At 36.1% G+C, this 15,786-nt stretch overlaps 1 protein-coding gene across 2 annotated transcripts in view; it reads left to right on the forward strand.

The window, feature by feature from the left end:
- Scamp1 (secretory carrier membrane protein 1) overlaps positions 1-9,404 on the forward strand; it is a 99,484-nt gene extending 90,080 nt beyond the window's left edge. For both annotated transcript variants that reach the window (XM_021728879.3, XM_005328988.5), the window contains one exon: positions 6,604-9,404. In XM_021728879.3, coding sequence (XP_021584554.1) covers positions 6,604-6,768 — 165 coding nt within the window. In that variant the 3' untranslated portion in view covers positions 6,769-9,404. The remainder of the gene's footprint in view (positions 1-6,603) is intronic.
- The last annotated feature ends 6,382 nt before the right edge of the window (positions 9,405-15,786 follow it).

The following is a 15,786-nucleotide window of genomic DNA, read 5'->3' on the forward strand; positions in this document are numbered from 1 at the left end:
TGTTGTGTCCGCCGAAAACTAAAAAATAAATATTTAAAAAAATTCTCTCTCTCTCTCTCTCTCTCTTAAAAAAAAAAATGGCCCTCCTGAGCAGTTTGTTTCTATACTAGCCTCAGTTGGTGTCCTTATATGTTTACCCTAAACTCTCCACCTTTTAATTTTGCCATGCTGGTGATTAGAACCCAGAACCTCACATATGCTAGGCAAGTGCTCTACCACTGAGCTCCACCCAGCACATAATATTTATATTCTTTTTCAGTTAAGTACTAGTTACTTAGTTGATACTGACTAAGTTAATATGTTATTGTGAATCATCTTTACTTAGACATCTTCAAATTTGACATATTGCTGAGTATTTATAATGCTGTTACATGATACTTCTACCTAAATCATCCTATATACACATTTGAAACAACTATTGAAATATAATTCACATATTATGCAGTTCACATACTAAAGTGTACAATTCAGTGGTTTTGATATATTACATTTTAAAAATCATGACAAAATATATATAACATAAAATTGCCATTTGATGTTCAACATCTTTAGCAATTAGAGAAATGCAAATTAAAACTACACTGATGTCTCACTCCAGTAAGAATGACAATTATCAAGAATACAAGTAACAAGCAAATGTTGGCAAGGATGTGGGGAAAAATGTTCACTCATACATTGCTAGTGGGAACTGCATATTGGCACAACCACTTTGGAAAGCAGTATGGAGATTCCTTAGAAAACTTGGAAAGGAGCCACCATTTGACCCAGTTATCCCACTCCTTGGTTTATACTGAAAGGAGTAAAAATCAGCAAACTACAGTGATACAGCTGCATCATTGTTTTATAGCAGCTCAATTCACAGTAGCCAAGCTATGGAACCAATGTAGGTACCTTCAACAGATAGGACTTTAAAAATGTTTTTTTAAAAATTTAAAAAACAGATGGATTTAAAAATGAGGTGTGTGTATATGTGTGTTTGTGTGTGTGTGTGTGTGTACGTACACATAGGCACACATATACACAATGAAATATTAATCAGCCATAAAGAAGAATGAAATTATGGTATTTCCAATAAATGGATGAAACTGGAGGCTAACATACTAAGTGAAAAAACCAAAGGCCAAATGTTCTCCCTGATATGTGGATGCTAACCCACGACAAGAGAGGTATAGAGAGGAAGAACAGAAGTTCATTGGATTAGACAAAGGGGGAATGAGGGAAGAGATGGGAGATGGAAATAGGAAAGACAGTAAGTACAATGAGTTGGACAAAACTTTCCTACACTCATGAGTACATGGCCAGTGTAACTCCATATCATGTACAACCACAAGAGTGGGATCCTAATTAGAATAAGTTATACTCCATGAATGTATAATATGTCAAAGTATACTCTAATGTATATCTAAAACAAAATTTAAAAATTGCCATTTGAATCATTTTAAGGTACAAATCAATGGCAATTCAAGGGTTTTACAACCATTACCACTGTCTGTTTGCAAATATTTTTCATTACCCTAAACAGAAACTGAAATCATTAAGCAATTACTTTATCCTCCCTACTTCAGCCCATCACAATCTCTAACATATTTCCTGCCTCTGTGAATTACCTGTTCTAGATATTTCATATAAATGAATCATACAATATTTTCTTTTTGTACTTGGCTTATTTCATAGTATAATTTTTTCAAGGTTAATCCATGTTGTAGCATTGAATAGTTGTATACTGAACATTATTCCACTATATGTATATACACTATATTATTTATTCATGTGTGGAACACTTTTGTGTGAGTGTGTATGTGGGGGGGGGGTGCTGGGGATCAAACCCAGGGCCTTTCCAATGCTATTCAAGTGCTCTATCACTGAGCCACATCCCAGCCCAGACACTTGTTTTTCCCCACTTTTTGGCTTCTGTGAATAATACTGCTTGTGAAGATTGGTCTAGAAGGAACTGTTTGAGTCCTTGCTTTCACTTCTTTTGTGTATATACCTAGAAGTGGAATTGTTACATGGTCATAATGGTAATTTTCTGTTTAGCTGTTTGAAGAACTTCCAAACTCTTTTCTGCAGTGCCTATATCATTTTACATTCCAATCATCAGTTCTACATCCCTGCCAGCACTTGTTATTTTCTACTTTTCCTAGTAGGTATGAAATAGTATGTTTGCTTCTAGAACACTTAGCCTCTGAGGTAACTGTAAACTAACCATTTTACCTTGTAACACAGGTAGTCTGTTAGAGCCATATTGCACTTACTTATTTGGTAACTTTTATTTTTAATAATGAGGTCAATATTGGACCATTTAATTCCAGATAGGCAAATTATTATTCAGTGACTTCTACTGCAAGTTACTATGCTATGTCTTATAAGGGGGTGTAACAACAAGTAAAAAACAGCCCTTTGCCCTCAGATAACTAAAAGCATATGTGGGTATAAGACAAGTAGATGAACCCTGCAGAAGAACAGTGTACATGCACTAAGCTGTACAAAGTGCTAGAGGTGCTTGCAGAAGGGAGAGCACAGCTAGTGCAGGCACAGCAGAGGACAGAGCAGCAGTCCTGAGATGTCAAAGGAGGAGTGGGTTTCAACTGCATGAAACTGGGTTATGAAAAGAATATCTTACCCTGTTTATGGGCAGGAGAGTTCATACTGGGTTTCTAGGAAATGTTTAATTAGAAAAATGTATACTTAGAGATTCATATGTTTTTTAAAAACTCAAAACAAGAATGTGAAAAAATAATTTTAAAACTCATTTTTATTTTACTAACTTTTATAAAAGTTAAAATAACTTTGATATGACAGGGGTCTTATATTAATAGAAATGTGATTTTCTTTCTCTCTCTCTCTTTTTTTTATTTTTTTAGTACTAAGGATTGAACTGGGGGTACTCAATCATGAGCCATATCCGCCAGCCCCTTTTTTGTATTTTATTAGGAGACAGGGTCTTAGGGTTGAGTTGAGTTGCTTAGGGGCATCGGTAAGTTGCCTGAGGCTGGCTTTGAACTTGCGATCCTCCTGAGCTGCTGGGATTACAGGTGTGTGCCACGGCACTTGGCAAAATGTCATTTCTTGAAAAGGTATTCTACCTGCCATATTGGAGACATGTGTTTGGATTATTTCATATAAAGTGCCATGGTTCTTCACTTTCTGTGGTTTACAGGTTTTTGTTGCCATACACAGCCACAGTGAGCGCGCAGGCACATGAACAGAAACAGGTGCATCTCCACCTGGCTGTGGTGACGCTTCTGCAGACACTTTAAAATTAATTTATATTATTTAACTTATTGGTATATATTCTGATTTGATCCATAGGTAAACTCTGAGGAGCAGATAGGACAACACATATTCTTGTTCTATGGGATGTAAAGGTGAAGTTTCAAATGTTGATCAGTCAGCTGGAAATTAGAATTAGTAGATACCAAATATATTTCCCTTCCTGTGATACTTACAGAACTAAATATTAAGGTCAATGCATTTCTCATAAATAGGAAAGATTGCAAGTATTTAAGTTGTTTATTTTATTTTTTGGTATTGGGCTTGAACCCAGAGGCACTTTACCACTGAGCTACATCCTCATTCTTTTTATTTTTTGAGACAGAGTCTATGTTACCAAGACTGGACTCAAACTTGTGATCTTTCTGCTCAGCCTCCTAAATTGCTGGGATTGTAGGTGTGTACCACTGTGCCCAGCTACTTTTTTAAAAATCATAGTTCTTTAGCTAGGCATGGTGAGGCACACCTGTAATCCCAGCGACTCAGGAGACTGAGAAGAGGGATACAAGTTCAAGGCCTGCCTGGGCAACTTAGAAAGACCCTGCCTCAAAATAAAAACTAAAAAGGGCTGGGGCATAGCTTAGAGATAGAGAATCCCTGGATTCAATCCCCAGTACCAAAAAATGAAATGAAATGAAATGAAATAAATATTATAGTCCTATGTGTTAAGGTTTTGTCCCTGATTTCCTAAGAAATGTGAATCATTGCTATATATACAGCTGAAACAGCAGGACAATAAGCCTTTTGAAATGTTGATCATCATGATTGGTCTATTATCTTTCATGGGGCTCTGGAATAAAGAAGTTACCCTTTAATGGATTTATAGCCATTTGAGCATTATACACAGAATATGTATGTGACCTTTTCCCTCTAGGTGGCTCTCTGGGTCTATATGGATATAGACTGTTGGAAGCATGTGCTTGCTCCTTACCTCTCTGCTCTGCCAGACTCTGGGTTACATTTTAAGTAATTAAACTCTGATGCCATGAACACATACACCAGCTGATCAATTTAATACAAGTTTGAGAAAGAAAATAATAGTAAAACAAGTTTGAAGTCACATTTATTTGTTACATGCCCACAGACTTGTGGGAAGAGGGGATAAGACTGGCGAGTGGACTTGTACTTGCATTACACTGTGACTGGGTTTAGTGTGAAAAGAAGGTTTATTAAATTTCTTTAATACACTTATTTTCCAGGATCCAATCATTTGTACTCACTGTGACCTACTTTTCTCCCACATAGAGGTAGTAATTTGTTTGTATCTTTAATTTTCCATGGAAAACTTGGTTTGAAAAGGGAATAAAAATAATGACTTCTAAACTTACGGTAGTGCTAAAGTACTAGGGAAAAAGAATTGGAGGGTTTACCAATGTGTGTATTTGTTGGTGCTCTTTCTCTCCCTGACCATTTTATACTTCAGTCATAGTAATATGGCATTCACTTTCACCAATATATCAGAAGTACTTGGAGCTGTCTGTGTCTTTGTTTTTGCTTTGTGTTTTTGTACTGGGGATCCAGAGCCATTTTATCATTGAGTCACAACCCTAGCCCTTAATATTTTTTGAGCCTTGGTCTTGCTAAGTTGCTTAGGGCCTCACTAAGTCACTGAGTCTGGCTTTGAACTTGTGATCCTCCTGCCTGAGCCTCTTGAGTCTCTGGGATTACAGGCATGCACCACCACCTAGCTGTCTTTGTATTTTTATCTTTTACCCAGGATTTCATTCTTGAACACAGTTTCTTCCCTTGGCATTAGTAAGAAGAACCTGGCTGTTATTGCCATTTCTCTTCTAATCATTCCTCCTTGCTTTAGATGCCTTTCAAATACTAGTACCTTAATAGGTTTCTGTATCTGATTTTTCTTTCTACTTTATGTTCTTTAAACACAGTTTCATCCAGGCCAAGATTTCAGCTACCATTTATATGGTACCTTAATTTCTTTGTGCTACTCTAACAAAAATATCATAGATTGGGTGACTTAAAGAACATTAAAAATTTTTTTTTCCTCACAATTCTGGAGGCTGGGAAATATAACATCAAGGCACATTAGAGAAGATTCAGTATCAGGTTGAGGCCTGTTTCCTGATTTATAAATTGCCATCTTCTGTGTCCTGATGTGGTAAGAGAGACAGGAGAGCTCTCTCTTATAGAGCACTAATCCCATTCGTGAGGGCTTCACGCAAGTGCCTACCTTCCACCACCATCATATTGGGGACTGGGGTTTCAGCATAAGAATTCAGAGAGAGAGAACACAAATCTTTAGTTGATAATATATATCAGTGGTTTCCAAGTTCATGTCTTCAGCCTGTTCCTCTCCTGAGCTCCAAACCAAATCTTCACCTGCCTGCTGTAGTAGGCCAAAAGTAGACATTCAGTAGACACTTGTAGAATAAGTGTCTTGACATGAGCTGTGACCTATTCTACTTTTTCTTACTCCACATCCACTTGGGTGTACTTAGCCCTTCCCTAAAACATGCATTGACTGCATTTGGGGGAGCCTTCTAATTTAGTTCTAATCAGAGTGCAATTTAATTGCTGGTTCACTTATTGCCCACCCCCAAAGTTTTTAGTCATGTAATGAATGCTTGTTTTAATTTATATTATTAGTTTCTTTTTAAAATTTGTGTTAAGTGGCTCATGATATGTACTGATGGGCTTCATAATTTGATTATGCAGCTTAAAATGTATTATGATAGAAAAGTTTTGAACCTTGCTCAGGAAAATAAACTTCAAGATTTTAGTAGCGGATCAGTATGGAGAGTCAATTCCCCACAGCATTTCTTCATAAATCTTTTAGGACTTATTGTACCCAAAATATTAAATGATATAGTGGACAGCAACAGTATGTTTATAGTGCTTTCTTTGCTAAATGATCAAATGGTATCACTAGATTATAATCGTGCTGTGTATGTGACCAAATTAGAAATAGATATGGTATTGTTCTCTTCAAATTGTCTGGGGCCATAAATTAAAGTCAGATTGTCTCTTTTGTTATGTTTAAACCATTCTGTTCTAATGTCGTTCATATCTTAATGAATTAAGTACAAAAGAAAACATAGCTTTTGTAGTTGGTCCAGAAATTGTTCTTTAAATTATTTTTGGTTTTTGTTACCATAATTATGTCTTCTGCTTGGGGAAGAAAATAAAAAACCTGCATTTGGAAAATATTTCAATATGTGTGCCGGCATGGTGGCTATTGTTCCTGACCATAGGAATCCTGACTGGAATCTAGTCCTTGTATCTCTGAATAACATTGAGATTAATTTCAAGCTGCTGGAAGTGAATGTGTAGATTGCTGCTCATCTTCTCCACTTTCTTGTGCCTCCGTAGGTACATGGACTGTATCGCACAACAGGTGCTAGTTTTGAGAAGGCCCAGCAAGAGTTTGCAACAGGCGTGATGTCCAACAAAACTGTCCAGACCGCAGCTGCAAATGCAGCTTCCACTGCAGCAACGAGTGCAGCGCAGAATGCCTTCAAGGGTAACCAAATCTAGAGAACCTTCCCACAATACACTGTTACCTTTTGACTGTACTTTTCTCTCCAGTTACTGTATTTACAAATATTTTTATGTTGGAAACACACAATACACACAGCATGGATATTTCCCATTCACACGTGCATGGGCTAAAATCAGAACAATGTCCTTGTCTTATTACTTGACCTAATAGTTTCTTAATATTTCAATGCCCCTTGCAGAAAAAAAATATTACACGCTAAATAAATATTCTCCATATTTTTTGGGGGATGACGTTCAGCAAATTATTTCAGTGGTGACACACTGAAATTAATATGTTACTTACGATGAAAAAAGCACTTAGCACTAATTGTAGTTCTTTCAAGAATCTTTAGAGATAAGGATTACACATCGGAATAGTAAAGCAGTGTTTTGTTCTTTTTCCCCAATTTATATTGAAAGAAGTAGGCCAGCAGAGACTTATGGATTTTTAAATTGGCTCGCTTGTTACTAGTTTCAGTCACCAGTGAAGAGCCTGTGTGCTTTGGTAGATAATGTATATTTTATCTTCGTTTTATTTTATTTTTTGAGAGTAGTTGATATTTTGATAACAGTCTCTTATCTTGCATGGGTACTATGTTTCTTAAATTAAAAGACTTAGTATTTTGGGTTCTGTACTGCTTATAGTTGTAGAAGCAAAGGTTGTTTATGGAATCATAGAAATGATTTTCTGTAATAGTTTCTTTTAAATAAAAATTTATTGGGGTACAATATGAGACTTTAATATAATATGCAGTGCATTATCCAAAAAGAAGGTAGTTAATGCAATGGAATATAGTGACAATAATTCCTTTTATTTTATCTTTTAATTTTCAGTATTCATACAGTAAAATTTTACTGTATGGAGACTTCAATACATTCTTGTGGCTACTCTTTTTAATTGGACTGAGATTGTGTTTGGCAGCTTATTTTGGGGTGTGTGTTTGTGTGTGTGTGTGATTTTTGACAGAGGTATTAAAAGCTAGCCTAACTCTTGTCTATAAAGAACATACAGTATTTAAGGGACTTTTCTTTTATTCTCTCATTTCTAGTGGCATTAAAAATAAAAGACCCTAGCATTTCTAATATACTTGAATCCCTAAGTCACCTAAGTCTTCAGTTTTTGAGACAGACTGAATACATTTAAAATTCAGCAATAGGAAAAACAAAACATTGCACCAAGCAAATAAATACAAATACAGTTAAATGCATTAATTGTGAACATAATCACATTTAAATTGTTACTATGCAGCATAGAACTTCATTCTTATGGTATACATGGGTTCAAACTTTAAGTTGTTTTTAGTACAGATTAAATGAATTAAAAGCATTTGTAAGTGATGCTACTGTGTTATGAAAGTCTTCAGCTAATTTTAGATTCTAGAAATACAGGTAGTGATTTATTCAACTTGATTTTAAGTAAGGATGGTCTATGGGACTCTATTATTTGAGACAGCAAATCCCCCTTTTTTAAAACATAAATGGTTAAGTCACTTTTATTCTCTTCCTAAATCTGGAATTAAAATAATTTCCTGCCAGGGGTGGGATGCCAAGTTCTTCCTATTTATGAAGAAGCTCTGTGTGATACTAGGTAATGCAGATACATCCAGATGGTGTTTACATTTGATTTATTTGATACTTTATTGAGTAATAATATACTTGGAACATATTTCTTCTATTCTGAAGAAAATGTGATTCAGAATATGAATTTAAAGCTGTTTTTATAAGTATTTCTGATCAATGATAATCTTCATCTACATTTTCAACCAACTCAGCACTTCTATTTTTTTAGAGCCTAAAATCTTAATGAAAATCTGTTTCATCAGTGTGCTTTATTGAGGGTGGATTTTACAGACGTTCAAAATACTAACCACAGAGTACAAGAGCACTTAGAGCCACCATTGACTTATATCCCAAGTCCATTTTTGTTTTTCTCTGAACTACAAATAAAAGATGTCAGATGATTTTGGAAAATACTATTATGTTTCCCTTCAGAATTGGATTGTTTCTCTTATGTAGAAATCCCCAAAGAATAATTCCAACCCACAATATCTTTTCATGAATAAATGGAGGAAATCCCATTTTAAAACCATTTTGGGGGTTAATACAAGTTTGAGAGAGAAATCATGGTTTGAAAAATACTGCATTGAGATGATGACAGTGCCTACAGTTTGATCAGATATGAAACAGCTTTAAATTCTTATATTCACTATTCTCTTAATAACCAGTAAATAATTACATTTTCACTCAGCAAAAAAATGGACACTTATTAGTGTTTTATATTTAAAGCTAAAAATGGCCCAGTATCCCAGTCCTAAAATGGTCTTCGCATAGTAGGCACCAGGCCATTTTTCAGTTTGCAATATTAAATCATGGCTGTTTTATTTAAAACTACAGTTTGAACACTGGAAAATCATTGCTCAATGACTTGTAATTTGGAACTTGGACTCTTTGTCTAGGGTGTGTGTATATTTTGTCGGGTAGTAATACTGCGCTGCCATCATGGTGACTGTCCTGGTTCTGTATAAATGCCTTTCATCTGTCCCTCTGATGTTGCATGTTTTCAGTGGTTTGGAAGTTTTGTATATTTATTGTATTAACGCAGAGTGTCATAAAATAAAATACTGTTTACTGGATGTTTGTTTGCATAATTTAAACACTATATTAGCAGTGCAAAGACAGAAATGATAGATTTAATGTATGTAGAAACTTCCCTTTTGATTTTTAAAAATCTGTATATAATTTTTCATGTGCTAAATACATAATATAAAAGATTTAGTTAAAAATCATTAGTAGCATAAAATGGCATTTTTTTCCTGCTGCATTAGGCCTTTTTTTTTTTTAGTTGTTAATGGACCTTCATTTATTAAATGTGGTGCTGAGAATCAAACTCAGTGCCTCACAAATGCTAGGCAAGTGCTCTACCATCAAGCCACAAACCAAGCCCTATATTAGACCTTTACAGGTAATAGAACCTGAGCTTTACTTTAATACTAAATATTTTGACTACTATAAGGTCAAAATATACAGACTATCTAGAGGTTAGATGGAACAGTATTTTGTGGCCCACATATTTCTTTTTGGGTTAAATGGGTGCCTCTGTACCATTATTATATTGCTTTAATTGTGTTCTGTTTTCTAAACTGCTTACCTATTGCTATTTTATGTACTGATCAAAGTACCTATGTGTGTATTGGGTTTTTCACTTGGTTAGTTAAAGAAGATGTAAAAGTATAATCTAAACTCATCATGTTCATGGTGTATCTGATTTTGAGAAATACATGCTGAATTAAAATAGGAGCAGTATTTTTTATTTTCTGAGTGTTATCTAAAAATGAATTTCAATTTTCACAATTTACTAGAAAAACATCTTACTCTGTAATTCATGTTGAGATAATATAGTGTTTGCATTTTAAGGAGATTTATATTGTTAGGCTAGTTGTTTTTATAAATCATCTGTAATAACATAATAATGCTTTTATATTCATTGCTGTATCTTTTTCTGAAAACGTTGACATCAACATCTAATTCTTTTATCTTTTTTGTTCAAAGCTATATATAATATGAGTTTATCTAAAGAATTGATTATATTTTGGACATTTTACCCTTAGTATTACCATGGGTATCATAGCCATTTCACTATATCTCCTTCCATTTTTTTCCTTATGAAAAATGGGTATGGTAGTGTATGGCTATAATCCCAAAGACTCAGGAGGCTGAGGCAGGGGGACCCCAAGCTCAAGGCCAGCTTCAGCAACTTAGCAAGACCGTAAGAAACTTGGTGAGACTCTGACTCAAATTAAAAAAAAAAAAAAGGGCTGGTGAGGATGTGGCTCAGTGGTTAAGCACCTCTGGGTTCAGTCCCCAGTACCAAAACAAAACAAAACAAAAAAAACCAAAACAAAACAAAACCAAACAACAATAACAACAACAACAACAACAACAACAACAACAACAACAAACAGTTCAGAGGAATTTGAGTCAATGTGATTAAGCTTTTCAGAGGTGAAAATAAGAATGATTAATTGAGGATGGTCAAAATAGCAAAGACCCCACTTTGATAGACGTTTTCAAGTGCCATAGTATAAATATATTCATTTAGAGCATAGTAGCATAAATATATAAAACCTTAAATATTTGTTTAAAATATTTTGTTATTAAATTCCAAAGCTATATTCCAGTGGTCGAGTATTATGAACAATGAAGTAGTTCCATTAAAATTTTAGGGCATATTTTACTTGTTTTATTGGTAGGTGTTTTTAAACCTTATTTTAAGGCTTTGTCACAGTATATAGAGAGCTAGAAAGAAGTCTACAGCCAGGCATTGCTCCTGTCTACCCTGTATGTATAGATAGCTCTAATTTATCTAATTCAAAGATTCTGAGAAAATAGGAAAAGACTGTTCTCTAGTTTCCCCACATTTTCTATGGATTTTCATTTATAATTTAACTTTGTGGTTTAGGTAAGACAGTAAAAATGTCATTAGGACTGTTCAGTGACAAGAGAACACAGGGAGCCATCGTGTGGCAATGCAGTCAGTGTTAAATTTTGTTTTTCTTCAAATTCTAATTTATTTTTTAGCTCAGAGCTTTTTGCACTCAACAAGACTGATGGTATGGTTAAAACACTCCTACCACTAAACCTATTTAATCTGTTCTCTAGTAGGGACAGGAAATAGTTGATTTCCTTCTACCTAGTGATTTTTCATATGATGCTACTATTGTATCATTTCTATAAGATTACTCTGAATATTATCTTCTCTACATTCAAACAGTTATTTGTGGAATCACAGCATGCAAGTTTTATTTTTGAACTTGTCATTTATTTTCAGTACTTATTTGGATGTAGTCCTGGAAAAACTCCTCAACTCTTTAGTTTTGTGGGCCAATGACTCTCAAGATAAATGATGAGCCAAGTGTGATGATGCACACCTGTAATCCCAGCTTGTATTCAAAGCCAGCCTTAGCAAGTTGGTGAGGTTGTAAGCAACCTAGCGAAACCCTGACTCAAAATTAAAAAGGGCTGAGGATGTGGCTTAGTGGTCAACATCCTTGGATTCAATTCCTGGGGTGTGTGTGTGTGTGTGTGTGTGTGTGTGTGTGTGTGTGTGTGTGTGTGTGTGTGTGTGTGTGTCTGTGTGTGTGTGAGAGAGAGAGAGAGAGAGAGAGGAGAGAGAGAGAGAGAGAGAGAGAGAGGTGTGTGTGTGGCTGTAGCAGTGGATTAGTGTTGTCGATTTGTAGCAATCTGCAGGTGTTGAGCTGGGGGTAAAACACCAAAACCCACTGTGGTTTATCTGTTATATAGGAACAGTGGTGTCTATATTATTCTAGTTTTTTATTACAAAAACTTGGCTCACTGGGCATACACATGTTTCATATGTTTTTCTAGCATGAAGGCAATGCATACCTGTTATAGAACAATTGAAAAATGCAGAAGGTAAAAAGTGAGAAAATCGAGCCCTTCTATTACATAAGGACACCACTGCTAATATTCTATTGTATATTCTCCCATTATTTTTCTGAGTATATGGTGTTTTTTTAAAATTTTATTTTTCCCTTTGCTTAATATTATATAATCATTATGACCTGACAGTCATAAAAACTAACTTTTAAAATTTAATCAATTACTATTTATTTCAATATAAATTATAGAAAACCAAAAGAAGATAAAATTGCTTAAGTTTTACCCTGATGAATAAAACTTCTATTGAAGTCTGGTTTATACTTTTCTATTAATTTTTCTAGGAAGACAACTTTCTTTCTAAAACTAAGAAATGTGCTTGCCCTGTACCCCCAGTACCAGATCCTGCAGGGATGTTTCCCTCGCCCTCACCAGCCAGCCCCCTTTCTTTGGGCCCCTGAAGACTGCATTGGTACTGGATGTCATCAAGCTGTGGAGCACTCATGCCTCCCTCATCAAACTTTTATTCTGAATGCAGATGTGTCTGGTCTGTACTGTTTCAGAACTGGACCATATGGGGAGCCATATTCTTCCATTAAGAAGGATCCACCAAGAGCGCTGATCTGCCGTGAGAGTGAGTGAGGCAGATAGAGAGGGGCATGGGAGAGGTCTTAATAGCTTTCCATTTCTGATATGAAGCCCTATTGCTTATCTTCCTCTCATCCCATTATCTTCCTAATGTTGTTGACCTCCTTCCTTCCTGATCTCTTGAGTTGTTTTCCTGTTGTTTCCAGCTAGAGGATCTTAATCAAAAACACATGGTTTGTTACCTTTTTTCAGCTACTATATAAATATATAATGAAAGTCTTTTCATATTTCTGAGTAATTTCCATAACATTTAGTAGCTATATAGCCATCATAAAACCTTATTATTCTCTTATATCCTAAGTTTTTTTAAAATTATAAGTGATTTATAAAGGAATATATTGTTGCTAAGTTTTAGGGACACAGGCTTTTGTTCTTAGCAAAGATCACAGTGTCAACTATGTGTTTTCTGAACACCTGTGATGGGCATTGTCAAATTGCTCTCTAGAAAAATTGTATCCAGCTCTGCCTCCATCAGCTCTGCACAAAAGGGCCTCTTTCTCTACAACCTAGCCGATATTGGATGTTACTCTTCCAAAAAGTCTCTTATACCACTAAGTTTTTTAAAATTTTTTTTAATTGTAGATGAACACAATGCCTTTATTTTATTTATTTATTTTTTAATGTGGTGCTGTGCATTGAATCTGGTGCCTTACACGTGCCAGGCAAGCCCTCTACCTCTGAGCTACAACCCCAGCCAGGCCAGTAAGTTTTGACCAATAATCAGGAAGTCTGTTTTCTGAGCATTCTGATTTCCCATGCTGTGGTTTCAGCCAATGCTACCTATTTGTTTGGGTTCTGTGTATCCTGCATTCACAAAGATGTCTACTTGGTGAAAGCTCGAAGGTAAAGATAATTAATTGAGTGCTTTACTATAACAGAACGGAAAACTGCATTGCTTGCCCTGTACCCCCAGTAGCAGATCCTGCAGGATTCTGGAAAAAGAAATGGTGGCCTCAGGTAGCCAATCCACTGAGGCTCTCTAGGTAAATTTAGATTGATTTTGGCAACAAGTTATGTTACCCTTCACAAAATGTAATTTCTTAAAGCAACTCTAAATGATATTAGTCTGGGCAGATAAAAGGTTCTTTGAGTTTTCTTCTAATAATTATGACTTACAATATATTAGAGACTACACGAAATGCTTTGCATATATTACAGTCTCACCAAATCTATGATGTGACTTCCATTATTGGCTGTTTTCTCAGAGAACTAGGAGATTACTTCAAGGTCACTCAATGAGTGACTATGGTGAAGGGCCAGGTTAACAGCAGCTGAAACACCTAGGCCCCCTGACTCCTTCCAAATGGGGGCTGCTTCTGCTCCTCAGCACCACTTTTCTCCAGTTCTTTGTGTTCCCTCCTATCTTTCCACATTTCTAGTAATCCATGCCCATTCTTTTTCTTTTTTTTTTTTTTGGGTGGGGGGGGGGGAGAGTACTAGGGATTGAACTCAGGGGCTCTTAACCACTGAGCCACATCCCCAGCCCTATTATATTTTATTTAGAGACAGGGTCTTGCTGAGTTGCTTAGTGCCTCGCTTTTTGCTGAAGCTAGCTTTGAACTCACTATCCTCCTGCCTCAGCCTCCTGAGCTGCTGGGATTATAGGTGTGCATTACCATACCTGGCTCTGTGCCTATTCTTTAGGGAAAAAATTATAGCATGTTGTTGAAAGTTTCCAGACCAAAGGCTAGCCCTCCAGCCTGCAGGCGATTCCCTGGTTCCTGCTCTTCTAGTATTTGTGTACTAAATGGCCTCTGATGTTTTTTGTGTTTGGAGAAACTTTGATAAAAAAAATCCTTAATTATTAGGTTAAATGTGTTCTTATGTGATCATATAGGTACTAGTCCTGGATGAGAGATTATTTATACTAAAAAAAATAATAATATAAACTGTGAAAGCCTATCACTTAAAAGTTTGCCAGTCATGTAGTTGATTACTTTTAGTGTCTGTTGTCAGGATTGAGCTGAATCATCACTGATGAATTGAAACCTATGGTGTTATCTTCAAAAGTATGAGAACTTACAAGGTGATGCTCTGAGGGTAAGGACAGTTAGTCTGTTTGCCACACTGAGGTATTGGTTTTCCCACAGAGTGTGTATTGGCAGTTTGTCTTGCTCATTCTGGGTAGAAGAAATGTAACTTGGCAGCCTGATATTAAACCTGTATTTGAGCTTTGGCTTTGCTACTTACTAGTTTTCTGATTTGAGGAAAGTGACTTAACTAATGTCAGTTATGTAACAGTTACTTATCTGTGAAATAAGGATTTTTCTACCTTTTAGGGTTTATGAATAAATGAATTATTACCAAGTGATTACCATAACATTTGCAGACAGAAAGTGCATAATAACCAAAACACACTATCATTTCTCCATGGGGATGGTGAATCCCAAATCCCTGTCCCTGAGTGGGTCTTCTCTTCAGTCTGTCCCGCACTCACACACCAGGGGCAGCCTGCAGGGAACCTCCCACTGCTCCACTCTCCAGGCTCCTTCTGGATCCTTCATCCCAGCAACTGTGCCACTTTCCACCTAAAGCTTACTCGAAACACCTGACGGTCATCCTGGACTTCCCTCCTCCCTCCCCATTGCTTCTGATCAGTCCCTAGGCTGTCCATTCTTAAGCTCTAACATCTCTAGTTCATGCTTTGCTCGTCACTGCCCTAATGGGCTTGCTTCCCCTGTAAATACATTATAGGTGTTTTCCCAAACATGGGCACTTCAGGGACTACTCACCTGTAGGTGTTAGGTTTTCCAGGATGTTGGCTATAAAAAGCCAAGGAGTTGCTAATAGCTACATGTTATTTGATTGACTTCTCTTTCCCATATGGTTTTGGTTTTTCTACTTCCTCTATTTGTGTCTCTATCTGTATCCTGTGAACCTAAGCAAAATTAGCAGCTCACATCTTGAAGACTTATTTTGCAGAACTCCTCAGGGTAAGGAAAGGAAGCTGCAAGGAAGGAGATAGCAGGG

This window comes from Ictidomys tridecemlineatus, chromosome 1, assembly GCF_052094955.1.
Source record: "Ictidomys tridecemlineatus isolate mIctTri1 chromosome 1, mIctTri1.hap1, whole genome shotgun sequence".
In the NCBI taxonomy this organism is placed as follows: Eukaryota; Metazoa; Chordata; class Mammalia; order Rodentia; family Sciuridae; genus Ictidomys; species Ictidomys tridecemlineatus.